At 44.9% G+C, this 27,783-nt stretch overlaps 1 protein-coding gene across 1 annotated transcript in view; it reads left to right on the forward strand.

Moving 5' to 3' along the window:
• COLGALT2 (collagen beta(1-O)galactosyltransferase 2) overlaps window positions 1-27,783 on the forward strand; it is a 338,526-nt gene that overhangs the window by 274,364 nt on the left and 36,379 nt on the right. The window contains exon 10 of the mRNA XM_069641072.1: window positions 27,523-27,650. Coding sequence (XP_069497173.1) covers window positions 27,523-27,650 — 128 coding nt within the window. The remainder of the gene's footprint in view (window positions 1-27,522; window positions 27,651-27,783) is intronic.

Consider the following 27,783-nt stretch of genomic DNA (forward strand, 5'->3'; position numbering starts at 1 on the left):
TATGTGGATTGAAGGTGTGCGGCCAGCGTGAGGGAGGATGCTGGCCGGAGACATGTGGTGTGACAAGACAAGGCACTGGAAGGCTATTCAACGGAGACACACTAGATTCATTTAAAAAATCAAAACAACCATTGCTAAAATATATGTTGGGCTTTATTTTAGATTTTAGTTAAACATAAATAATAAACATTACACATTGTAAAGTTGAGGTTGCAGCACATCGAGGGAAAATCCGCGGTATTGTCCACTGTCACTGGGGAAATGTTGTCTAATGGCAAGTACCGCACAGGCAGGTATTACTCTCCGAACGCGGTGTCCGAGCCTCCCGTGAAGCCACCAAGTGAAGCAACGATAGGCCACCAACCTGTACCACCTGTGAAAAAAAAAGATGCAAACTGTATTAAACTGACCAAACTTTCTTATCAATGTCGATTCAGGTAACACATGTCATTTTTCTTAGAAAAAAATTATATCTAGAAAATGCACTATATGGAACCAATTTACATGCGTTCGAATGATATGTAAATGTAATTTTATATGTGGGAGACGACCATGAAATAGTGGTGGCATCACTGACATCACAAACAGAGTATACTTACTCGTTACTCGGATTACGCGGACGAACAGTGCCACGAAGTTCGTGCATAAGCACCATCATCATCCTCAACACTGTCCGTGAGAGGCAGGCTTCCCTGAACTCTGGCAGCTCGGTGATGCATTGCGGACTTTGCTCGCCTTCCTGCAGACTTTGCTCGCTTTCCGAAATGTAGGCCAAGCACCCGGAATTTTCACGGCAGCAGCAGTTCTCCTCCTCAGTTGGCATTAGCTCGCACCGATTGCACGTGCACCAGGTGGAGACGCCGTCCATGCGACATGGTCCAGGCTCTTCATCCGTTGACTGGTCCTCCCAACTGCCGTCCGAATCCCCATCGTTTTCGCGTGCTTGCCTTTCCAGTAGTTCCTCCTCGGTGTACTCGGGCTCGTACATATACGGCATTATTGTGGCCATTGTGCGGTAAAGATAGTAAAATAATTTACAGAGATGGTACAGGTGTTCACACGGGCTACAAGCGGCGAAGGTAGCTGACCAGAGCACTGAAACGAGTCACAGAATACTCAAAGTAACACAGAGAGAGGAATGGAATCGAAAATCTGCTGCTGTATGTTGTGAAACGGTCTGTTTATACTTATTGGGGAAAGAGGCGTCCTGCCATTTCCATGGCAACACGTCAATAGCTGAGGCGCAGCGATTGTTGACACGAGACGTGCTTGAAATGGGCAGTACGCGTCTGCTGATGTCAGGCTCAGGGGCGGGGGATTTGATTTAGTGCCGCAAAGGCAGGTGAGCCAGGTCGATGCGGCGGAATGATAGGATTATCACAAAATGGAGGCTGATTTCGAGTGCGATAATGGGCGAAAAGTCGGGTAAGGTCCATAGGAAAGTTTCCTACGATCTACCGATTTATGCTTACAAACACATGGCCGACCCGTAGGGACAATAAAAAAAAAGTCCCGGAACTATCCTTTAAGAAATATAGTATTTCTGTACATTCCTGTCTAAATTGAATTATTGTGTGCTTCACTGTGTGGACTCATTGTGGACCCCTGACCCCACTCACGTTCTCCTAAAACTAAGCTTTGTCCACTCTTCATGCTTACCTTGATTGGGTTTGGCTAACCTCTCAGAGTTCCCTGTTGCCTATAACTAGGGTGGCCTCCTAAAATCTGTCCATCAGGCCAGGATCTAGAAATCCATAACATTTTGGCAAAACAGAAGAGTGATAGCTTAAGGGTTTTGAATGAATCACAACCTCCGGCATTGCTATGGGCAACTCTCCAGGGCATTGTTTCCCACCGTGCCATGCTATTACAGAAGGGGAAAGCTGATATGCAAATCATCCTTGGTCCAACCCTAAAGGGAGTAGTCTAGCCCAACCTGCAGGAAACCACAAGCAGCCCCAGACATGTTTCAGCTTCATTGGGCCTTGTTGATGATGTGTAGCTTGCGTCTCTTCTGCCAGGCCGTGTAATCAAGGGACAGAGGCTGTGGTCTAGTAGCAGGATGTCAGTGTGTTATTGTGACTGGGTGTGTGCTCAAGGTGCAGAGGAGGTGTGACATAATGGGAATTGGTGTGGTGTAGGTGTGCAGCATTTAGCCTAAGGGCAGGTCATTGGGTCTAGTGACAGTTGGTGTGGTCTAGTAGCAGAGAGTGCGGGTTTGCGATTGGAAGTGAAATCTGGTCTCTGTAGGTGTAGTTGTGTGTTAGAAAGTGTGGTCTGGTAGGTTTGGAGACAGAAAAAGTGATATAGGTACCAGAGGTGTTAGTGTCGGAGAGGTTGTCTGTGGACAGGAGATGTGATCCAGCGGCAGATGTTGTCTGATGACAGACATGTTTAGGGGATTTGTCTGGTGGTAACAGATGTGGTCTAGTACCACGAGGTGTTGTCTGGTGACACGAGATACGGTCTGGTGGCAGGAGGCATTGTGTAATAGCAAAATACCTGCTTTAAAGGTAGGAGGGGAAACTGGTAGCAGGATTATCGGTCCAGTGACAGGAGTGCTATACAGTTATACAAAATAACGGTATAATGTGACTGGAAAGTTCTGCATCAGACACTTGGCTGTCAATGAATGGGGCACAGGCATTCTCATGACCTTGCGTAAAGTGGGAATGCAAGGCAATCGTTATACTAGTCCTCTGTGACGGATTCATAGCTTCCATCTCTGGTAGCTTCTCAGTGTTTCTCCACTGTACCTCTTATAGAGAGGCAGCCTATTTTCCCACAGAGGCCGCTTGAAAGGGAAGGACGTTCCTAGTGTCAGATACAGACACGGCTTTAAGGGAAAACGCATATGAGCCTGTGAAGTGACAAATACAATGATGTTAAAGATCGGGCATGCCATTCCTACCCACCAATAGTGGCAATCCAGTTTGTAGCTCCTCCCTCTGGTTGAAGTGCTCCTGTGACTGCCTGCGTGAGTGCCTTGGAGCAGGCCAAGCGTCTGGACTCTTGGCTTCTAGCTGCATGCTTCCTGCGCAGTTTTCTGTTGGTGGGGTCAGTGCTTGTTTTGTTTTTGGTTGCTAGATCTTTAGTCTTGTTCACTGTGTAATGCTATATGGTTGTTTAGAGGCAGAGGGAGTTTCTTTCCCAGAATACCTTGTGCTTCAATCTGACGTTTTGGACAGTTAACAGTTGATTAACAGTGAGTCCGTGTAGAATGTAGATTCTGAAACGACAGGTTTGCAGTCTCTTCAGAATATTTTTTGCTACGTAGCCATATAGGACTACCACCTTTGACTCTAAACATGTTTTTGACTACAACTTCTATCAGTGCTGAACAGCATAATTAATGATGAGAGATCATGGGAGTCGTAGTCCAAAAACTCTGGAGAGCCATATTACTGAAGTCCGCAACGTGGCATAGATTAGTTTCTAGATCTGCTGTGAGGACTGGGTTGAGTTGGAACATGCTCCCTTGGCAACACCACCGATCAGTTTTTACACCGAACAAGGCATACACGAGCAAGTTTCAGGAGAACGACGGAATACGATTGGTTCCAATGCCTACCTGACTCTGGCACCCTTGCACAGACTCTCACACCCTGGCACACTCTCTCTCACATCCTTGCAGGCACAATATCCTTCTCCTGCACTTCAACTACACTCCTCGCTATCATGCCCCATCAGCCGCATTCACGCACTACCCCACCGTCCCCAAACTCTTTCTCTCAACCCAAAACCTCTCTTCGTCACCTGCCACCTCTTTCTCAACATCATCCACACTCACTCCATCAATAGCTCGCTCTCCCTTCATAACCTGCTCTCTATCTCCACCACTCTCTCCATCACCCACTCTTTCACCTTCATCCACTCTCCCAAACACTCTCACTCACACCCTCTCTTCTTCCTGCACACCCTCTCTCACAGACCTTCTCACCCACATTCGTTCTGCCCACAGACACACACACCCTTTCATGCATGCACACACTTTCTCCTTCCTCTCCCGCGCATCCCTTCTCTCTCACTCTCTCTCTTTCACCCTACCTCTCCCGTTCCATTCTTAGCTCATAAATCCCCCTTATTTGCAGGGTGTCACCCGCCCTGAACTTATTTTCACCTTTCCCGCAGTATGCATGCAGCCTCTCTCCCATAGCATCCTTGCCCCCTCGCACAAAGCCTCACTGCCTCATGCACCCTTGCCCACACACGTGCACACCTTAGCTCGACCCCGGTGCACATACACACACACACACACACACCCAGTCGCTCTTTCTCTCGTTCTCTTTTTTGCACCGTTGCACCTATGTGCCCTTACACAGACCCCCCACAACCCCAAGAATCCTAGATCTCACTCTCACGCTCTCGCCCTCACTCGCACCCTAGCTCTAACTATCCACCAAGCTCTCACTGTCACACTGGCTCTCATCTTGCACGCCCCATAGCTCTTGCACACACACGTTTCAAAGTCTTTCAGACCTTTGTAATATTTTCGGCAGAACTCGGCTGCATTTTAACATTGTTGCCTGTATTTAATGGTAAGTTGCACATTTGTTGCAGATGGACATCTGCCTACCAGCCACATATCTCACTTCTGTTGTGCAGCCTATGGGAACCTTCACGATCTTGATTGGCCCAAAGCAACAATCTTTTATTTTTTGCTTCAACTAATTCTTTCAAGTATTATTATTGTTCTGTGTCTTGAAAATAAAGTCTCAACACCCAGAGTATATTCTTTTTGGCAGACATTAAAAACAAGCTTTGACAAGGCAAATAGCAGTGGACATTGCAAAAAGACTTTGTACACCAATGGGAACAGAAGTCTTTTTTTATTAACTATGTGTCTTCAATCATTAACTTACAACGTTTTTTGAACTTTTATAGTAATTGCCGAGTATGTAATGCCACCAAGTATTTATTGTATGCTTGCAATTACGAACTGCAAACATCAGAATTACTGGCTTTGCCAATGCGTGTTCAGGGTTGAGGCATAATTTCTATTTTGGGGTATTCTAGGGACACTTTTTAGGTCCCTCAACTTTTTCATTTTTTCCCTTTATTCTTTTGGATCACTGAGTTATTTTTAGTTGCCATAGGAACTTGTCCAGAAGTCCCCCTGTCACCACAACACTTTTTTATCTTATTTAAGGTATATTGTGTTGGGTCGCTCCAAGGTGACCAGTTTTGGAGGTGCCTCTGAAGCAACTAACTTTTGCTCTACAGTGATTACATCAGCCAGCATTGGTTTTAGGAAGTAGGTTGGTCACCCCTACTCCCCAGTGGTGCAAGTGATGTTACCGCATTAATAGCCCAATGTACCTTTTGCATAGCCATTAAAATCCTATTTTTGGCCATTTTGTATTTTAGGGCGCCCTTTGATGAGGGCCACCAGGAGCTTACCTCAAATGGCATTTCTGACGACATGTTTTTTTTTGTGAGCTTTTATGGCAGCCTACATATTCGTTTAAACAGGTTTAGGGCTGTGTAGTTCCCTGGGTGGGTTTAGGCTGAGTGGCAGTCCTACTAACCAACCAATAGGGTTGTTGATCTGACGCTTTGCCCCCAGCCCTCTCTAGTAATTTGGGGGCTGGCCTCTGACAAGCTCCTTTTTTGCAATGGTTTTAAGGTCCTGCCGGGCTACCACTTCCCCCCTCTTGCTATTTTGTTCTGCTTCTTGGAAGAAGCATGTATGCTGACCTGTTGAAGGACTTTTTTTCCACTGATTCTTGACGTTTTTAAAGCTTTCCTGGCTATACTGGCTGAGTACAGTGGTTTGGGCATATTCCGGTCGGCCTCTGGAGATCCAGCCCGGGTTTCCCTAATTCTCCTGCTGCCTCCCCATATCTGCTGGTGAGAACCTTCCATGTTGGAACTGTTTTCTGGGCCGTTTACCACCACCTCCAGCTGTTTCCTGACAGGATCTTCAGATTCTGTGTGGGTCTCTGCTGGCTGGCATCTTTAGGATGCTGGGTCACCAGTGTGCCACGTGGTCTGCTGCTTGGGACATCCGAGGGATCCACCAGCCATTATTCTGATCCTGGGATTGCCTTCTGCTGAGCCGCTTGCCTGGAGCAGTCTGTACGGGTTCCCCCATCTTCCCTGGGCCTTGCTTGCCAGATTCTTCACTCCAGACTTGAAGGCTGATGTTGCGGGGTGGCTGTTTGTTCTTTTTCTGGGTCATGAGGGTCTTCGCTGACACAGGGTGCAAGCCCCTAGGCACCGGATCCTGTAAACCACACCTGAGAAAAAAGGCTATACTTACTTACCTGGGTTGTTTTGCTGTGCTGGATGCATTATTGCCAAACCTGTGGACATGAGTACTTACCTCTGGGTTGTTAGGTGTTTTTTTAATTGAAGACCCTCACCCTCAGGGACCCATGTGGTCTGGGGTCAAGATTTGTTGGAGGCGAGTCTCAACCATATTTCCCATCCCTGCTCTGCTGCATTTTCCTCTGGTACTTCTGGCTCGTCCCTGACCTCTGGATTTCTTTGTTGGTGTCTCACACATGTGGGGTAGAACAGACTTGCCACCATTAAATCAGATGGCCCATTGACCTTATCCCATTTGTTGCAACTCTCCTGTACTTGAACTATCCTAAAATTACTCTTGGGTACCTTCCTGACCGTACACATTTCCCCTGTACCTATAAACGGGTTAGTGAGCTCAGGACCAACACTAAAATTGTGTAACTTAACTCTGATTTTCAAATTCATCCTCTGCACCTCTCTCATTGTGAGACTGTGTACATTTTTTTCCTGAAGTGTAATGCAAAGGTAACTGTTTCTAAAATGTATTTTAAATTCGTGGAAGGCCTTGGACTATGGCTTTCAAATATTTCCTACCCTCACCACTATGTTTCATTATCATGTGTGCATTTGTATTATTTTCAATACTCTGCTAGGGGTCAAAATTAACGTGGTGTGTCCATGTTGGCCAGAGGGCTTTTTAGGTTATTTTTCTTGCTGGCTGAAATGTTACTTCCCTTTCTCGCCTATTCCCTCCCTATATGAGTTAGGTGCTGGCCACAAGGTCTAGGGCCTCCTCCTTAGAACAGGGATGGGTTGTGTTTTTTTAACACTGTACTGAATTGTGTTGGCCCATAATCAAGCAACCAGTTCCCTCAGGCGTGCTTCCAAGCACTCTCTAGCTAGAGGGAGCTCTTGGTTGTTTACTGCCATCAACGCAGTGCATTCTTAAGACACACTTGTGGTAGTATAAGATTTAAAATACTGGCACACGCCAGTCTTATGAACGTTATAACACCACTGGCACGCCCTGTTTAAATGAATGCAAATAGAAATTCAGCTACACAAGAAATGACAACCATGTCCTGTGTATCTGAAGTTCTACTTACATTCAGCTACACAGGGCTGTGCTTTTACAGTTGAAAGATGCTTTAGACTTCAACTGTACAGTCACAGCAGTGTAGCCACAGTTTACAACTATACCAATAAATATAGATTGCACTGCTCCTATAAGAGAAGTCTGGCTTCCCTTTCTGGTTAGGTGTGGTAGCCTCCATTAAGGCCAGTGGTTGTAGATCCATCAACAGAGGGTTGTACAAAAACTGCTTTATTGTGATTTTATTCTATTTTGTGTGCAAGCTGTTTTAGTTCTAGTACAACATGTATGTGTAAAGTTATTTATTTTCATGTTTATTATAATCTTGCCTTAATTTAAAAAAAGCACTTAACACACGTACATTCTTCTACTTTGGTTAAAAAACATTAAACTTCTTTTAGATTTAAGACACCATCATGTCATGTGTAATAGCATACACTAGTGTACTGGAGACCATATATTTCTAGAGTTAGCCACCTAAGACAAAGAAGAGACAATATTCTTCAACATCAATAACTCCAATATAAAAGTATTATTAGAGATTGGCAAAACCTTGCCTAAATCTCCCTCTACCCAACCTAACGCCATTCCCCCGCCCCCCAAATATGTCAAACCTGCGTGGTGGATTAATTTATAAATGTATGAGAGATTAATATTTATTTTTAAAGTATATACTATGAAGTTATCCAATGCACTAGGATAAATCTCAGCGTTTTCCATCTCATAGCCTTACTTTACATAAGTGCCTTTTGATGCGCAAGGTGGTATACAGTCAACAGTTTGTATCATTTGTATATTACTCCTGTCACTGGATCCATACTCCTGTTACCAGTTTCCCCTCCTACCTTTAAACCAGGTATTTTGCTATTACACAATGCCTCCTGCCTTTTCCTTAAAAACGACTGTCCTTAAGGAAAGGGGGGTACTTTTTATCCTTCCTAGACCTTTACTTTTAAGAGATCAGCACACCCCACCTTATGTGGAGTGCAAAGCGGATACCTAGTACCCCCCATCTTTCTGCTCCTGTAACATTTTAGTTACAGTGACAACCCTATATTTATGGCTGGTGGCAATGGATGTGTTCTACTGACTTCTGTGCAATTTTCCACCGCAGGCTGCATTCACAGCTCCGGGTATGCACAAAAGGGTCACCTATGTTCCAGCATGGGGATCCTTTCTTTTTTCGCCATTTCTTGTTTAGTTGTTCTTTGTCAGCCCTTCTTCTGCCATCCTGGGAGGGGAAGGTCTTGATATGTGTTTTGTCTTCAGTGGGATCCCTTTGTGTATCTTGCCAAGGCTCCAGTGAGTCTGCAAGGACAGGAAGAAGGGTAGGAGCCCAAAGGTCCCCTATCCTTTGTCTGCTGTTGTGCCTGAATGGAACCAGTTCCCCCTGGGGAGCTCGCTGTCCTGATTAGGTAGCCACCGACCCTTGTCTGTAAACTGCATGGAGAGTTTGCAGAGGAATGAATGGGAAATCCTGATAAATGGGGAGGTTCCTGAGGCAGAAGGCAAGTCGACCACTGGAACAGAAGATCCGAGGCAGAAGATGGCTAGAGACGCTGGCAGAACCTTCAAGCAACCACCAAGTGACCACTGCTGTCCTGACCCCACTTTCTAATCGACAGAGGAGCTCCGAAGATGACACCTCCTCCCTTTGACCGGTGGGACCAGCTAGCCATCAGCAGAACGAGCCATCCCCTGACTTGCTGTGACCTTCCAGGGCTGCAAACCACCAAAACTAGGGGACCGCTGACCCAATTACAGTGTGTCGTCTTCCAGTGACAAATCCTCCCTGAACGTTGGTGAACTCCAGTTGGACCTCCAGAGGCAAGATCTCCCTCCTCAAAGTCCCCTCACCAGAGTGCAGGACTGCAGAATCGAGGTGGATGGACTGGGTGCTAACTGTTCACTGTTGGAGCTTGTGAAAAAGCGCTAAAACCACAGACCGGCATGGGAGTCTTAAGAATTCCTTGCTGAGGAACCTTTCTCGCGACTGCTGCTGTGACATTCCTTCCAGAGTCCCTCCTTTCTCCACCACGACCAAGGAACAGGTGATTGGGCCCACCGCTGCTGCACAGGAAAGAATCCAGCTGCATGTTCTTCAATACTCCTAAGGTACTGTGGGGCTCAAGGTAGTACTTACCTCAAGCCGTTTGTCACTCCTTTGTTACTTGAGTGCTGTATCCAGAGTTTGGGTGTTCGCCCATACCCATTGCCCAGGCCTAACAGCTTGGCAATGGGAGTCCTTTTCAAGGTCCCTAATAACGTTTTTATTCCACTAAAGCATCCTACTTTAAAGTAGTTAAAGTATCCTGTGGAACATTGCCTTTTCTACTGCTGCATATAATAATAATAATAATAATTTGGCATTTATATAGCGCTACGAACCCTCAGGTATCTGAGCACTGCTTATTATTACCCACGGTGTGTGGTGCTCATTTATCGACCTCGGAAGGATGAAACGCTGAGTTTGGCGCTGCCGGGATTCGAACCTGCATTCGCAGGCTCTGCACTGATGTCAAAGCGAGCGCTCTACTCGCTGTGCCACTTGACCGGCTATATGACTTTGCACCCCTCCTCAACTGACTTTGAAGAACTTTTAACTAGATAGGGAATGGACTGCTAATGTATTAGAACCATTGAACAGTATTACAAAGTAGTATATTGCTGTTGCTAGTGCTGAATAACCCTTTTTCCTTACAATAGAACATTATCTGAGTGACTTGATTTATTCTTGAACTGTTCATGACGGGTGCAAGCCACTACTATTGAAGCACTCACCCGAAAAAGTCTTGCTTGTGTTTTGTATTTGTGTTGGTTAGTCTGAATAATATCTACTTACCTTTGCCTTGTGTATGTAAAATAAATGTATATTTTATTGTAATTACAAGTGTGTTAGAGTTTCTTTGGGCCTATGTATTTACTGAGTTCATTGTACTTATCTACAGCTCACATCCTCCTCCCCATAAGATAAGTCTGGCGGCTCTGCTATTTTACTAAAGCTTTGGGTAGTACAGTCTTATATTAAGAGTTGGGGGCTGTATACCAAGGAATAGTGTTACAGAGTCTCACCTGCTGGTACACTTTAGGAAAACTCCCCTAACACTCGCTCTGTGGGGCCTTTTTTACGCAGCCTGTAAGCAATGCTTCTGACGCTCGCATTGTCTGCTCCTTGCTGCTGCCCGGCGCCGATGTCATAGGGGAGTTGCAGAGGCATGCCTCCGGTTCCTGTCATGGCAGGTTTGGCCAGAGGCGCCTCCTCCGCCCTTCTACTCCCAGCATCATGGTGCAAATGGCGGACATCTGGCCCCCTTTGCCACCCACCATCATCCCAGGGTCAAGCAGAGGGTTGCATCCCAGTAGAGCCAGGGATGTCAAGTAGCCTTCATGCGATGAAATAGGGCCCTAATGGTAAATGGTCCCTGAACGGACAAGCCATATTGGACTCTATTCTCACCATAGTTCTATACTTATTCACCAGTTACTGCTTTGCATACGTTTTCTAATTGCTTTAATTTACTGTATAATGCTTTCTGTTGTAATCTGTTCCCTCTCTGCACCTTCCTTCCGGCACCAAGAGGTCTTTTCGGATAAAGACTGGTGCTCTCTAAAACAAAAAATATAAAACATTACACATTACAGGGTAGGTGCGATTTTCGTGCAGTCTCAATGGCTTCTTCGCCTCTCAGGTTGCCTGGTAGGTGTAAGGCACCAGAAGTATTAAAGGCATTCTGCAGCTTTCCTTCAGTCTCACAGAAGGTTCCAGGCCCTCACTAGGCAATTCCCAAACTGGAACTGGCTTACTGACCCTCTGCATGGCTTTTTCTTAGCCAGGCATCCATTGTTCCCCTTTCCCTACTTTTCCTTCATCAGGCATTTCATAGCCTATTTAATTTATTGGCTCTCCTTGAGCTCCTGGGACAATAAGCCCATCCTGCCAAGCTCTTGGGGTCATGGATTTGATGTCATCGGGGTAGGTGGAGACAGAAAGGGTTAAACACCCTATCCATCATTTTGGATGTTGCTCTCCCCTTCAGCAGCAACATGCGGTGTCCCACATGTACTCTCTCTGCAAGTGCAAGGGTCTCGTTGGGTGTGCAGCATGTTCTCCCTATCTCTCTCACACTCTCTGTGGGATGGCTGCTGATGGCTCTGGCGGGCTCCACCTCTCTTTTGGCCAGGGCAGGAGGATTCTCATTGTTGGTGCTGTATATCTGTGGGGGTTAGGTTTATTAGGTATTATGCACATGTGTTTGATTGGTTTGTGAAAGAATGGTAGGAGTGGTGGATTCTGCCTTTCACCTTTCCCTTTATAGAATCTGCCTGGGAGATTTTGCTTAGGCTCTATTTATAGGGCCCAGATATATTGGCTCACAGTGCTGTGTTATTATCCAAACCAATGGAGACCGCTCCTCCAAAAGACATCCTTTTTGGCTGTCACAGAGCTGCCTCCAAAAGGTGGGATTATGGCTCACACCCTGCATCCCCATGTCACATGCTTCTGCCTTCCTTCCCCCTTCCCTGCCTTGTCCTCCATGCTCGCACCCTACCAAAAGCAACAATACCAGACCCTCCTCCTTCAAGCACCCCTGCACAAGCCCTACTTCGATCCCCACCACCCCTCAAATCACTTACCTACTCCCCTGATGGCACCCTCAGCTTTCCACTTCTGGGCTTGCTGCGCGCCCCTCCTTTTGCTGTGCTGTCTTCGCTAGGCAGCGTTCAATAGGCGGTCTTTTTTTAGTAGCAGTCTATTGAACGTGGTCCAAAGACACCTGTCTTAAAGGGTCTATTCCTTTGGATTCTTGACTTTCCAAGCACTCAAATAGCTTGAGTAGTAAAAACAACCCTCCAGTAGGTGTGAACTGGTTTGAAGGTACAGTAAATAATTTTGCTCATCACGCAATAAGGAAACGGACACACAATATATTGGAATAAATATATTCTATATATAATAAAGGTGTGCGTAGGAATTAACTCCAAAATATACAGGTCTGTATATTTATAAAAATAACTTCGCAGAATATAGATAATAATACAGAAAGTGATTTACACAGTTCAAAGAAGTGCAAATGAAAAATAAACTTTTTGTACGATACAGACACTTAAAAAACACATACCCCCCAAGTTCCAATGTGAAGTCTATTTTTTTATTTTTTATTTAACGCGTTTAGTTTAATATATGAAAAATCACCTTCATGGTGATTCGGGTTCTTAGTCCAGGCTCTCCCTCCTTCACAATGGGCTGGAAAAACTGGCTGCAAAAGATAGCCGTCTCTTTAAGAACTTTGACGGGGTAGGGCCTAGTCACGCGTGTGTCCCTCCGCGAGCTGCGCCCACACCATATCCCTACGTCATCAACATTCCACACCCAGTTCCTGTGGTTCCGAAGATGGCGGGAGAATTTTAGTATATGCTCATTGTAGGGGATGGCTCTCGGTGAGTGTTGTGAAGGAGGGAGAGCCTGCACTAAGAGAACCTGACTCACCATGATTTTTTTATTTTTCTTTCGTCCTGGCTCTCCCTCTTTCCCAACTGGTTGGGACCAAACTAAAAAGCCTTAGATAAAGTAAGGATGGAGGAGACAGTATGTACGGGATTCAGGCAAACAAGTTGCGGAGCACCTCTTGGCTGATTTTTTGCATCATTTCTAGAAGATGTATCCATAGCATAGTGCTTGCAAAAGGCAAGCGGGGTAGCCCAGGTAGCCGCTTTACAGATGTCTACAATGGGAATGTGCCTGGTAAAGGCTACAAATGCTGCCTTGGCTCTATTGGAATGAGCCTGAAGTCTCTGTGAAGTCGCAAGCCCTTTCATGTCGTAAGCCTTGGAGATACAGGAGACAACCCATCTAACGATGGAAGCTTTAACTGCCTTATTGCCAGGAGAGGGACCCCTGTAAGTAACAAAGAGCTGGTCTGCTATTCTAAACGGTTTGGTCCTTTCTAGATAAAATGTTAAAGTGCTGACCACATCTAGATTATGTAATGTTTCTTCGGCTGCAGAAGCATGCAGTCTGGGAGGAAAAACGGGAGGACCTATTGCCTCATTTAAATGAAATATATAATATAAGGTTCCTTTGAGGAGAGAGCCTGGAGCTCTCCAATCCGTCTAGCTGAAGTAATGGCTACTAAGAATGCCGTTTCCCAAGTTTGAAATTCTAATTCACAGGAGGCCATAGGCTGATAAGACCGCATTGAGATCCCACTGAGGTGGTGGTTTATGAATAGGGGGATGTAAGCGTAAAAGGCCCTCGAAGTGCCTTTTAATGGCTTTGTTGGAAAGAGAGAAAGACTTGTGTTCTCTATTCTCCCAGAGGGGCACCTATGTCTATTTTTTGATTGTTTTGATTGTTTAAGGGACTTATGTTTAGTCACCCTATGTTTCCTGGGGTCATCCAGACATGGACCCCTTGCTCACTATGCTCGGAGAGACACAGCTCCACCTCACTGATGAGGCCCAGCAAGGCTGAAACACGTGTATGGGGTTGCTGTCGGTACTCTTCTTCAGAAGAGAATTGCCATATCCTTTCTGTGCTGGACTGCCCATGTGGGCGGGACAAAGACTGATATGCAAATGGATATTTTCCTTCTGTGAAAGGTACAGTGATCTAAATTGTGGCTGCGGACTCTCGAGTAGGTACCTTCCCAAAGAACAGGTCATTTAGCCGTGTTTGTTCTCGCAGAGGGGAGCCTATGTCTATTTATTGCACATTTAGTATAGGTCACACCTATTCATGGGGAGTAAAACCATATGTTACTTTGTGATTACATGGAGTAATACAAGGGTAGTAGACCCTGTCAGTTAGGCAGTGACACTCAACAAAGAAATCACATAGTAAATCAATCCTGTTACCAGGATACTTTTCTTAATAATAAAACGGAGTCAAGGACCCGCATATACCTCTTAACTACTTTTATGGTAACACCCAGTTACACTAGGTGAGTAACACCTTTGGGTGCACTATACAATTACAGTTGCTTTTCAGCTCAGTGGAACGCAGTCTAAAATAAGCAATGAATCTACACTAATTTAGGATGCACCAGGCAAACCAACGTCAGTTATAACTAAAGAACACTTTTCAAGAATGGCACACGGCTACTCTAGACAGGTAAAACCTAATGTTGTAATATACTATTACAGTCGCTTTTCAGATCAGTGGAACGCAGACTGAGGTGAGCAATAAGTCTTTAACTTATTTTAGGATGGCGCACAGATAACACAAGGTAAGTAAAACCTATATACTTTTTAAGGAGCTGTCAGCAACTTAAAAAGATAAGTATAACCTAAGGCAGACTTAATCTAGAAAGGCTAACAGCAAGTCAGGGGAAGCAAGACCCAGTTGGGGCACTTACACATTTATATCCTAACGGGAATAGTAAAGTGAAGCCAACAGCATTACTTTTGGGGAAGAGACACAACCAATTCACAGTTGAGTAAATTAACCTAATGTATACTTTTCAGAATGGCACAACACACATTCAAGGTAAGTAAGAACTTTTGTAACTGTCCATTCTCAGAGTTACAGTTACCAACTAACTCATTTACAACTAAGTACACTTTTAAACACTTGTTCTATTTTCTAGGCAGCAGGCCCAATCCTTAGAAAGTCTTTGCCTTATTGTTGAAGCATGAGTGTTCTCTGTGGCAAAAGAGGGACACTAGATCCAACAGACAGTTCAGGAAGGCACAGAAGTAGCAAAAGTCAGAGTTCCTAAGGAAGACTGGTCAAACAAGTAAGTGTTTCACTTTAGAGTTAGTTGAGGGTCTAGGGACTTCTGAGAAGACACCCCAGGAGGCTTCCAGCAGTGGGCCACCCCAAAGCTTTACAGAAATCACAAAGGCTTAATGTAAGTAAATACCGCAGCCAGCACAGTACCTTAGAACAGAAGAAGATTTCCAGCAAAAAGATTTCAGGATTTGCAGCCAAAAACCTGGTCGTTGAATTCCTTTATCATGAAGACAGCAGACAGGACACCAGAAGGATTTTAGCAGGAGGGATCATAGGGAAGGCTCTAGGCAAGAGGATCTTCACATGGTTTACTCAGCACAGAAGAAGAGGTTGCAACGGTGGAGACTTCAGGATCTGCAGCCAAAACCCAGTCACTGAATTCCTTGTTATGAAGACTGAAAATAAGACCCTGGAAGGACTTTTGAAGCAAGGATCAACGGGAAGGTTCCAGACAAGAGTTTCTTCATGGCTAGATGTGGCTCTGTGGTTTTGGCGCCATTTCAGGAGCCGCAAGAAGACTTTATATCACTGGTCGGATTCTTGTCGTTTGCAAGGTCCACCACTCTGGTGAGGGAACTTTTCAGACTCGATTCACGTCCTGAAGGTCCTGCAGGATGCCCACAATGTTTCAGCAAGATTCGGAATTTGAAAGACCATGTAGCGCACAATGGCTCGAGGTTGCAGGGTATTGGGTATTGCAGCCCCACAAGGTCGCAGCACGGCGTGCGACGGCTCAAAATGCAGGTCTTCTGGAGTCTAGTGGTGTAACGCTCACCTGACTCCCACAGGGGCGCTGGCCTGGTTCGCGCTGCTGTGACCTCGTCTAAGGTGTTGCGCAGGGTTCGGAAGACGGGCTGGACCGGGCCCCAGATCTGGCTTGTCTGACTCGCAGAAGTATCCTTCTGTAGGTGAGAATAGGGGGTTAACTGTCTGCGGGGTAATGCAATCGGCCTCCCACTTACCCCTCTCACCCTCCTCAAAACCCTTCTGTGCTTCCCCGTAGCGTCTCACCTTAGGGTCTGGAAGGACGAGCTCTCCATCCTGCTTCTGATGCAGGGGCGCGTTGGTATCCAGTTACGTCACTGGATTTTCGGATGGGTGAGAACCAAACTTGCTTGGCTTCCATGTAAGTTTTTCTATAAGTGGTTCCCCTGGTGTCCATGCATTAATGTGCTAATGCTAGTGTCTTTTTCCCCATAGGGGCCGGGGTACGGAATGCCGGGGAACAGGCACCGACCCGAGGTGAGCGGTGAAATCCTTGCGGAAATCAGGTAAGTCTTTAATGAGTGTTTTGGTAATGTCTTTTCATTCACTCATGAACGCTGATGTCTTTTTCCCCTTAGGGGCCGGGGTCTGAAAATGCCTGGATGCGGCGCGGACCCGAAATGAAAAGGGAATGACCCAACAGGTAAGTCTTGACATGGAGTTTTAGCTTCCCTTTTCCCTTCTTTCTCTCACCTTTGTTCTTGTCTTTTTCTCTCTAGGCGCGGGGACGCGACTGCGAATCCGGATGGTCGCTGCTGAACATGGAGGCGCCCTGTAAAGGTGAGTAGAATGCGGCGCTGCAGCGATCGATGCGATGTGCTTTTAAAAATAAATGTCTTCCTTTTCAGGATTGTCGGCGAAATGTCTCTGGGATGCAGATTTAGCAGGTGAGGCCTTTTCCTTCTTCTGTTCTCTTGTTCCCTTCCTTTGCAGGTGATTCAGGATGCTGGCAGGTGTTGCAGAAGTCAAGATGCAGGAGCAGACACGGTGAGCGTCCAGCTGCTAGATGCAGAACAACACGAAGCACGTGTGGCTGATCAGGTGTGGTTTAAATAGCCTTGGAAGAAGTTCCTAGAATGTGTCCTTCCTCCAATCAGGTATGTATCCTTCCCCGACCACGCCCGGGTGGTCAATGAGTCCCACAGGTAAAGTAGTTCCTTTCAGGCCTCAAGGAGGCCGGGGTTCTGCAGCATGGCCTGCATCAGGTAAGTGCACCCAAACACTTTCATAATGAGCCTGGCGCCTATGGCGCCAGGACTGACGTTTTCTATGAGCCTGGCGCCATAGGCGCCAGGACGCTGTCCAAAGGGCCCCTATAAGGGGTTGCTGGGACCTTCCCCGGGGACTTGATGTCCGCTTTCGGGGACGCAGGGCCTGAGCCGGCTCCCTGGGAGCGGGCATCGTGACAAGTGGATCTCAGCAGGCTCTAGGTTGGGAACGCCGTATTCGGAGTCCCTAGGTCGATTGGAAGGAAGGCTAACAGCAGGCTCTGGTTACACAAAAGGCTCTCCGGTCGCTGGAAATCGTCTCAGCCATGTTTTCTTCACCTTCCTCTTCGGATTCAGGTGCAGTGGTCGACTACCTCTTCTGCTTCCAGGATCATACTTTTAGACAGGAACCCAGCCAATCAAACATCCATGTGACATTCAAACTTGGGCGGTTGGCAGTCCTTTCAGGACAGCCAGCCTCCCAGTTTGAACTGGATTCTCGCAGTCAGGCTGGAAGACAAAGGGCTGCAGAGTTTTGGACTCCTCCCTTGCTTCCTGCCTTCATAGACACTCGAGCCTGGGTGGGGATTCCACAGGATTTCCACCGAAGACAAAATTGACACAAAAGATTTTCCTGCCCTGGAGATCAGGGGAAGGAACAAGAAAGGACAAGGAACACTAAAATGGCGAGAAATAAGTAGACAGGGGCCATTTTGGAAAAATGAGCACGCATGGAAATAGCCTGCGGTAAAGGTGCACCGAATTAGAAAAAAAGTTCACTGCCACAAGCCATTAAAGGTAAGCTTGTACCTGTAACAAAAATGTTACAGTTAAAAGGAGAAAGGGGATGCATTGTATCTCCCCAGCACTCCACATAAGGTGGGTGTGATGGTTTCACATAACAAAATGTAAAAGCGATCCAAAGTTCCTTTCTACCCTTGGGAACTGTAGTTCTCACAAGGTTAGCCAGAGGAAGTTAAAAGGAACCCCAAGGGCAACCCAGCAACAATAGGCAGCATGTGCCAAAAGTTGTCAAAGAGGATACTATGGAGAGTCTTAAAAAACGACACCCATAAAAAGAGTAAAAGATTCTCTTGGTGTGGAAATTCAATTTATGGATTACCAGGGACATACAAGCCAAACGAAAATTCTTAGCCGTAGCCGGTAATTTCTGCCGTTTCTGCCTAGTGATGGACATTCGTGCAACTCTACCACATCTTATCAAGAGATACTGTAAATATTTGTGTTTAAAAGATTCGTACTCTTGCTGGTCAATAATCTTTGGTGCATGTCATTTGCCGTTACAAATTGCAACCGTACATTTTTTTGTCAAGTTTAAACCTGGATTCTTTGAAAATGAATATCATTGATGCCCAATCTAGGGCTAATTACATATCATTCATTTTGCAGGCACCATAGATCCTAGCACTTAAATTTTACTATGATGAAATGACAAATGAGCGAAAAGTATAAATGCATTTAGTCTTGTTTCAGTATGTATTGTTAAATGATGAAATTTTCTTTGTGATCTTTCTTAATTATGTTAAATGTAAATGATTAAAATTTTGTATATAAGAACTGTATGTATTTTTTATTTGAAAGGTTGATTTGATTCAACCAATAAAAATAAAAAAAAATAAAAAAGGTTTGCACTCACTGAGGTATATGGAAAAATAATCCACCATTAAAGCAAGAAGTTCTGGGGTTGACCCCAGTCAGGAAGATTTATCATTGCTATGAAAATCTTACCTAACACAATTGCCGCCTTTTTCCATGACCGGGGGCCCTCTCTTACCCTCATTGTCTTGTCAAATAAGGATCCAGGATCCCTGCCCGCCCATTGCTCTGGGCATTGTTTTAACATCAAATTTGTCAGGCCATCTGGGCCTGGAGTTCTTGAATTATTTGTGTGTTTAATCACGGTTATGATGCCCTCTTTATCATATTCCATCTTTCAATTCACATCCCCTGTTTCTTCTTCAAGTTTTAACCCTTCCTTACCTAACTGGGCAAATAGGCCTTCAAAATGGGCGACCCACATAGCCTCTGCTACCGCATTTATTTGTAGGGTTATTTGTTGAGTACTTTCACCAGATCTCACCAGTCTGCTTTTTTGCAATTGCTAAAAGCATTATCTCTGCATCCTGTTGCTTTAACATGGCTTTATGGGAGTTCTAATATTCCCGCTTCCTCTTTTTCTATTGGTTATAATACTCATCTCGCAAGAGGAGTTTAAGCCTTCTAATATCGGCCCTCATCTCTCTTTTTTAGTACCACTTCTCTATCATAGACATGTATATGCTTATATCTGTCATTTCCTTGCCCACTTGGGCCCTTTACTGCAGGGTTCAGCAACGTTATGAAAACCATTCCAGGATCGGCTGTTTACATAACCAGGTTTATTGCATCAAAACAACATCATGATCTTCAAAATTGAATTTTCCCTTATTAAATGGGTGCACATGTCCCCTAGTATTCCAAGAGCCAATAGTTAACATTTCATTCCTAGAAGTGTCAGACAGCTCATTTGTATTCAACCCCATAGCTTGAGCTAACCAGGACCATGTCTCCTCTTTTGTGCCTGAACGTTTATCCTCTAAATCTACAACTTTTCTCACTAAGGTATTGTTAGTTACTGCCCAAACCACTTGCAGAGGATAATTCTTATACTTTTCAATCCTCGATTCTAGATCATTTTCTCCTTGCAAATTATCGGATACCGGTAGATCTATTCTTTGTTCGTTATTAGCAACCCTATCACTAAGTCTCGGGTGGCTCACCCAAGCCAAATTACTACCTCCCCATCTACATTTAATGACGTGTCTAGGTGGCACAAACATCTCAAACCTCAAGTAAAGCAATTGCTGGGCTGCTTCCAGCAGCATAGTCTTGAATCTATATGTCATAAGACTGGGCCAAGTTGGCAGTCATTCAAAAACTCCACACAATTAATGTCCCTGGAAGCAATAGACTGCATGCTTAAAGCAACTGAACACATTCTGTCTCTTTAAAATGAGCCCATCCTCACATGCCAGAAATATTTATAAGCATAAACAGTTTTCAGCCACCTTTTCATTCTGTGTGGCTAGTTTCCCCTGGTTCTGATGCTGTTCCTCTGCACACTCTTCTACTTTGTCTACTGTTTGGACCAAGTCCTGTTTAATTTAATTCTTGTGTCTTTTTTTTCTCCAGCGTCAAAAAGGTTGGTGTTTTTATTCCTGGGGCATATCCTGCGCTATCCAAAGCCGCTATGGGCACAACAGGTATACATTCTTCATTCCGATAAATCTCCCGGCCAGCCAATGGGGTATGTTTTACCAACGGAGGAGCCTCTTCCAAACTAGTTATATTGGAAGTTGACACATTCATTAGATCCTCCTGTGTTGGTGAGGGTATATTGACTTCTGCCAAGTCCTCTACTAGCCCTTCTTCCACTGTCTCCATATCTTGATCCCTGTTTTTCCTCAGGGCTTTCTCAATGTTACTCATAGCAATTGCTTGTTTATTAGGTAGGGTTACATTTCCTAGAAACTTGCTCGAACCATTGGCATTGCCTTTCGCTGGGAGCTTTTGGTTTTTAGCCTTTTTTTGGTTATCCTACTGCCATCTTGTTTTTATTACCTTCCCTTTCGCAAAATTGTGAATTCTATTTGGGACTGATTATTATCCTAGCCTGCACAACCTCTTCCAGTATGTCTAAATCCTCGGTTTGCATCGCCTCTTTCCCTTAAGCTAGGTTGCCTTTCCCTACCATTGTTAAGGACCATGGGATTTTCAGATGTGGGCCCCAATGTTTTTGATGCTGCTCCATTAGCCACTTCCCTTAAAGTTGTTTTATTTCATGGTGTACTCGCCTTCTGAAACAAGTCCATCCATCTCTTCAAGTAATCTGGGTTAATGGCTGTGATAAAGCTCTCTATATAAACCATTTTAGAGTGCAACATGGCAAGTGATGTCTCCTGGTCCCTTAAAGAGTCATTGAGAGGAGCCTCATGTATTTTCAGAAAAGGCGTTAAAGCAATTGTCGTCCCTGCCATTACATCAACATTCCCCATCCTGTTACCAAACCTCCCACTCCTGTGCTAGCTTGTGGACGAAGATGAAGAAGAATTTGAGGTAGATTCAGAGGCACACATCAAGGCATCAAGATTTACATCTTCCTGAGTGCCAATATTGTTCACCTCTAAATCCTGGCCCTCCAGCAAAGAGATGCTTACTCCTGCCCTGGGTAATGCCCCCTGTCACCCATTAGATATTAATTATTTTGGGGTTGCCAGACCCACCGGGCTTAAGGCATCCCCTACTATATCCCCCACAAACACCTTTTGTACCTCTGATGGATCAAAGTGCCCCTCCAAGTGAGTTCTCCACTTATCTGCTGCTCGATACTCTGACCTGTTAACCATAGTGAGTATTCTTGGGGTTGAAATGTTCTGAGCAGTGGAGTCTGTGGGAAACATTTCTGCAAGCAATTCCACGTCTGTAATCTCACACCTTTTTTCTGCAAGTTTCAAACAGCTTGGTCTCGGAATTTCCACCATTGATTTTGAAAAGAAAGAACTAATCTTCCTTTCTAAGGTTTTAATTTCAGCCACCGTTCCTTTCAACTACTCCTTTACATTGGATGGGACCATACCTACTTCCTGGTACCAAATTATTTAAGTCGGGTTGCGACCTACTTCTATCAGTCACCCAAACTTATGACCAAGGACGCTTGCGCTGGTAGATGGTAAGTTCGATAGAGGAGCAGGTGCGCATTCTTCCCCAAGCTCAGCACTTACCTTGGCTTGGCTACAGGCCTTTGACGGGTGAGTCAGCTTGCTCCTCAGTCTATATCCGGAGTTTATCATAGATCTCTACACACCGCTCTGGCTTTTCAGGCATCCTCACCCACTTACCGCAAAAGCTAGCAGTCAAAAGTTAAAGGCTGTAGTTATCCGGTCATTACTCCTGCCTCCAGACAGCTGACAGCACTTGCCGCACTTGTCGAGCACAGAGGTCCTTTTAAGCTCCAGACAGAGAAAAACCAATGCCGAGCACTAGACCACCAGGGAAGCAAATTCACAAGCCTCACTGCACGCAGACTGATAGTCTCCACAGCTGACAGCACTTGCACACTTGATCGAATGCGAAGTCTATGGGCCCAGAGGAAACAATGGGCCAATGTTATCCTGCGTAGGTTCATAAAGGGTCTTCACACAGGGCCCTAAAGAAAGGTGTCTGCAGGTCCCCTTCAACCTTGTTTTGCAAACCCTTCTATTGGCTTGAATCCTGCTTAGCTACATCTCTGCCTGGGTTTTCTGGGTCTCGAACCTGGTACTGGACCTCTTCAGAGGATTTCCTTTGGGGTTCCTGTGGGTCAGATGCTGTCTTCTCTGCACGCGAGTGGTAGAACTGATATTTACCTTACTTTCCCCATAACCACGGCTGTGCCTATGGAGTATGTCACATTAATACCTATGGGAAACTTCTGAACTTAACTGGCTCTCTCCTAAAGTGACTTTGGTGGTGCTTTCTTGCCTCTGGACATTTATTCCTGGTTTCACTACAGTCTAGTTTTAGCTTGTGCCATTGAGATAATATGTATTTTTCAAGTCTTGCATTACACAAATGCCTATGTGACATGCATTGTGACAAATTGTAACTGCAAAGTATTGCAGTATCTATTTTTCCTAGGAATGTAATGTGTTGGTACCATCACTATACATGTATTGTAACTCATGGTGGCCTATGGCTTTCTGTTCTTAAGTGTTCTCGCCCTGCCCTCTGCAAGGTCCTACATTTACTGGATGGTGCATATTAATATTATTTCTAATACTATGCTCTAGAGGTTTTGGATTAATGTGACTGTTTTTCAGTGATGCCATCATGGTTATTTTGATGTATGTCAGTGTTGTATACAATACTTTCCTTACCCCCTGCTTAACCTATATGAATTGTGTATGTCACCAGATAGTATATTATTGTAAAGAGTGGGTTAGGTCTTGTTGACTTTTACTTTTTAACATGCTCTGTATTCAATACTATGTATTATAGCACCTTATTTTACCAAATAGAGATTCTGTTTGTAATTTGTTATTAAAGTGTATACTGTCAGTATACCAATGTGGGGTGTTTTTGTAATCAGTTTAGACTTGGGGTTATGCAAAAATCTTCCTAATACCTACAAATTCACAGATTGCAAAAGTAAATGTCTAAACCTTTGTAATATTTGAAGAGTTTAGGTTGGACTTTCCGCAAACTGCTGAGAAGACTAAATGAATAACTTGTACATGGGACTTCAAGAGAAAAGGGGTAGGATAACACCTGAAGGATCAAATCTCTGGCGCCTATCTGGTCCTAAAACCTAAGACGGGATGTCAGACCTCCAGAGCCTTACAAAGACTTCCCTTCAGTGGAGGCTAGAATTATACACCATCAGTTGATGGCCCTAAGATTAGCTACCTCAAACTGCCTTATGAAAGCTAACCTTCAGTTTGCCACTAAGAGAGTCGGCCGTTACCACCAAAAGATACAGGTACTGTGCCACCTTCTTTCACTCAACAAGATGTCAGTCACTTATAAATCAGGGATGCCCTGATGACCTTTCTCTTCCTGGTAGTGTGACAGACCAGAAGACGGAGTTGGACACAGTGAAAAGTCTACTTCTACCTGATCCTACTCTCAGAACTAATAACTAAAGGTGGCTGGAATATATATCTTCTGACATCTTCCCTTTAACTGGGTTTCCTGGGCCTTGTTTCAGGTTTATTCCAATTGCAACCAGTTTTGTAAAAATCAACCAACTCAGCAGCGTATATTTATCTGGGTTTACAAATCCTCTTTCATGAGCTTTTGTAGCCCATGGTACATATTCATAGGTCTGATATCCCGGAGTTTGTGAGACCCATCGATCTCCTCCATGTCCTTCGGACAGTCTTTCTGTATGTAATCTTTTGCACGTCTTCCTTTTAATTTGAGTCCTTCAGCCTCTTTCCATTCGACTCCCCCTCTTTGTGGGTTCAGTATACCCTTGTTAAACGTGTAGCTTCACCACTCCTGAGGCCTGTCCACTGGTCTCCCCTTACTTTTTTTGGGAGTGATATTTGTGCTTCATTCAGAGGGTTTCTCACAGTCTCTTAGTAATAGATTCCAATATTCATCAACATTATGCTTGGCAACTTTCTTAGTGCTTCACAATATATAGGTTTGTGCTTTCTCCATGACCCACAGTCAATATTGCAGTTCCTTTCCAGTAATGCATATAGTCCCTGTTGCCTCCCCCAGACCTTATCCACCCTGGTACCTTCACTTGATGTGGGTGAATTCACGAGGCTTGCCGTTGCGATGGATTTGCTTGGTTTCTGTCTCTGCTTTCTCAGCTCCAGCGTGGAGTCGGTCTCGGCATCCCGTTATGTCTGCGTGTTCAGCATAGGTCTGCTGTTGAGAGGCTTCGCTCCTCCAAACCTTTCTCGTTTCAGCGTTGTTGATTGGGCCAGGGCCCACTACAGTGTTCCTGTGGTCAAACCACCACATAGGATTGTCTCCAGGACTCTGTCCTGACAGCGGTGTCCCCACTGTTATTTACGCATTCTCTCCCTCACGGGTTGCCACAGGCTCTGCTGCTCCAAACTGCTCCGCCCTTCCAAGTCATGCCTACGTCAGTGGGCTTCCCCTGCATATGTCTCCCTCTCTCCATTCTCGATCAGTTTGTTAATGTTACATACAAGTCCCCATTCAAAGTGGTGTTCCGGTTTCCTTCAGGTGTCATATTTGATCTAGAATTTCCTGAAGCCAATGGCGAGGAAGGCACATTACTTCCCATATAAGCAGATAGTGTTGCTTGCATAGGGAGTTCCATGTGGGGATGAGAGTACCTGTTATTGTTGTTATTGTTATTGTTATTTTGCATTTATATAGCACCTTATATACCATTGGTATGGTCTGAAGGCGCTGGTAGGTTGAACGCCCTTGGGAACCGATGTTCAGATAAGTGGAGAGGGTAGAGAGAGTCAAAAGGTGTGTGTGAACACCGGGTATGTGTGCAGCTCGTGCGGCATGCGTGTGATAGCTGCATTTTAGCGGTAGGTGTGGTGTTCGAGAGATCAGGAGTATGTGTTCGTTCTGGCAGGATTTATCCAGACCGGATGTGGCTGCGTTAGGCCTCAGGAGAACACCTGGCTGGGGAGTGTGTAACCAGCAGTGTTTACTTAGAATGATGTGGAGTCACTCCCAGTTAGGTCCCACTTGCCCAGACCCATAGTGAGGGTCTTGCTAAGTGGGCAGATGTCCCTAACCTCACAGCGGGTGGCTCCCCCATGGAGAGAAGGGACGAATACTCTTGATTCGTCACATACCCTTCCCCTTAAGTGTGTGGCTTTCTCTTCAGTCCTAAGTGGCAATCAGCTTAAATAATCCACATTTCCTTGTTCTTTTCCTTTCCTCTGATACACCGTAAAACAAAAAGGTTGTAGCCCTAGGAACCATCTCATGACTCGAAAGTTAGAATCTTTTCTAAAACTTGTTCAGATTAGTGGTGAATGATCTGTTATTAATCTGAATTGTCTTCCTCTTAGGTAATAACGCAGATGTACTACAGCCCACATGATATGATATGGCATTTATAACGCGCCTATACACAAGTGTTTCAAGGCACAAAATGATAGCCAGGGCTTTGAGTTCTATGGTGGCCTATGATTGTTCTCGAGGAAAGCGTTTCCTACTAGTGTACAGTGTGGGATGTTCAATACCCTAGTGTTCATGAGACAGTACCGCTCTCAAGCCCACTTTGGAAGTGTCGGTCTGTAGGATGAACTCTTTATTAAAGTCTGACATTTTGAATACTGCCTCTTGACAGAGGATGTGCTTCACACCTTCAAAGCTTTGTTGATCTTCTTTTCTGCAAGTCAATTTCTGTGGTTGAGAATTCTTTAGTTTGTTTGGTAAGATTAGCCTCCAGGGTGGAATAGTTAGGGATACATCTCCAGTAGTACCTGGTCAATCCCAGGAAGGCTTGAAGGTCTGGTTTTGATTTAAGTGTTGGTGTTTGTTGCGCCGCTTTCACTTTATCGGCCTGGGGTTGGATCAGGCCATTCCCGACAAAGTAACCCAGATATCTGATGGCTGATTGGGCTGAATAGCATTTCCTTGCATTAGCCTTTAAGCCTGCTTTTTGGAGGGCACATGCGATAGTATAAAGATGTAAATATTCCAGCCAGGTATTATTATGATGTGCCACTATACATGCAAGTCCCCGTTCAAAGGGGAGTTCTGTTTTCCTTCAGGTTTCGTATTTGATCCAGCATTACCTGAAGCGAATGGATAGAAAGGCACATTATTTGTTATTGCAGGAAATCCCAGATAAGTAGATAGTGTTGCTTGCATAGGGAGTTCCATGTTGTCCCCTAGACTATGGAACCTCCTCCCCGTTAGCATCATCAGACTTGCCCCCATGCTCCTACAATTCAGAAAAGATCTTAAGACCCACCTCTTCAAGGAATCTCTCCTACTCAACACCTAGGCCACCACGTTGCCCCTCGCGCCACCTGACTCGATAGACGCAGCCTGCCTCCCTCCTCCCTGCAACCCGGTACAGCTGGATCCCTCCTCTGTGCCTCTCTGTATCCTACCATTGCTGTATATCATTTCTGCTGTTACCTCTGAAAAGCGCTCCGATATGCATCTCCATTGTTGAATACCTCGGTAAAGTGCTCCATGCTTCTCAAAGCTAGGTACGCCCTCAATAAATACCATCATAATGATAATAATAAAGGGGTGGCTCCCCCTGGGGAGAAGCGGTGAATACTCTTGATTCATCACAGTCATTAAAGAGTTTTTGAGCATTCCCGGACACAGTCTGGATCAGCAGCTAGATTATCAATATCTAGGGACGGTTAGCGTCTTGTAAGGCATACACAAGAGCAGACCTCAAGCCAACGAGTATTTATGGAGTTTTGCTCTAGGGTCATTTGTGGAGATCACAGCTCTCAAAGTACACTTCTTTTAGGTCAATTTTGACCATTCTTTTGTCAAATTTTGCAATCTCATATTACCAAAACATGTAAGAAAAATCATGATGTAGTTCTGACCAAATTCATTACATTATTTGTAAAGGAAAATCAAACAGTCCTACTAATATTGGATATGTCTCTACTATATTGTCCTATAAATATGAATGTGTCATAAATGTCAAAAGAGTCATAGGTGGGGAAGAATTCAGGAATACACATATTCAAGTAATGGGAAATAATTCCCATTAACATCAAAGAAGAGGCCCTGTTTAAACACTAATTAAGGGATGACGCAAAAATGCTCTAAGTATGACTACTGCTATGTAGAACTGATGTTTTGGAACAGCATAGAGAGCAGCGGCAAACCCGTGTGAATGAGGTAAGTGCTTTGCAGCTTAAGATCATCATGAAATTGAATTACTAAAAACATGCATTTTGTTCAATAACAACATTTTACAGCCATAAATCTGGGAAATGTTATTTCAGGTGGTGGACAGAAACCTTGAGACTGCACTTGTCATCGAAGATGATGTCCGCTTTGAGAACCAGTTCAAGAGGAAGCTCATGAAAGTGATGCATGACATTGAAGAAGCACAGCTGGAGTGGGAGTTGATGTAAGTCAAGGGTCTGCAACCTTTTCTATAGAGAGAGCTTTTTCTGGTCACGGAAATAGCGCCTTCAGACCATACCAATGGTATATAAGGCGCTATATAAGTGCAAAATAACAATAACAATAACAATAACTAA

Source organism: Ambystoma mexicanum, chromosome 1q, assembly GCF_040938575.1.
Source record: "Ambystoma mexicanum isolate Mex_15411 chromosome 1q, UKY_AmexF1_1, whole genome shotgun sequence".
In the NCBI taxonomy this organism is placed as follows: domain Eukaryota; kingdom Metazoa; phylum Chordata; class Amphibia; order Caudata; family Ambystomatidae; genus Ambystoma; species Ambystoma mexicanum.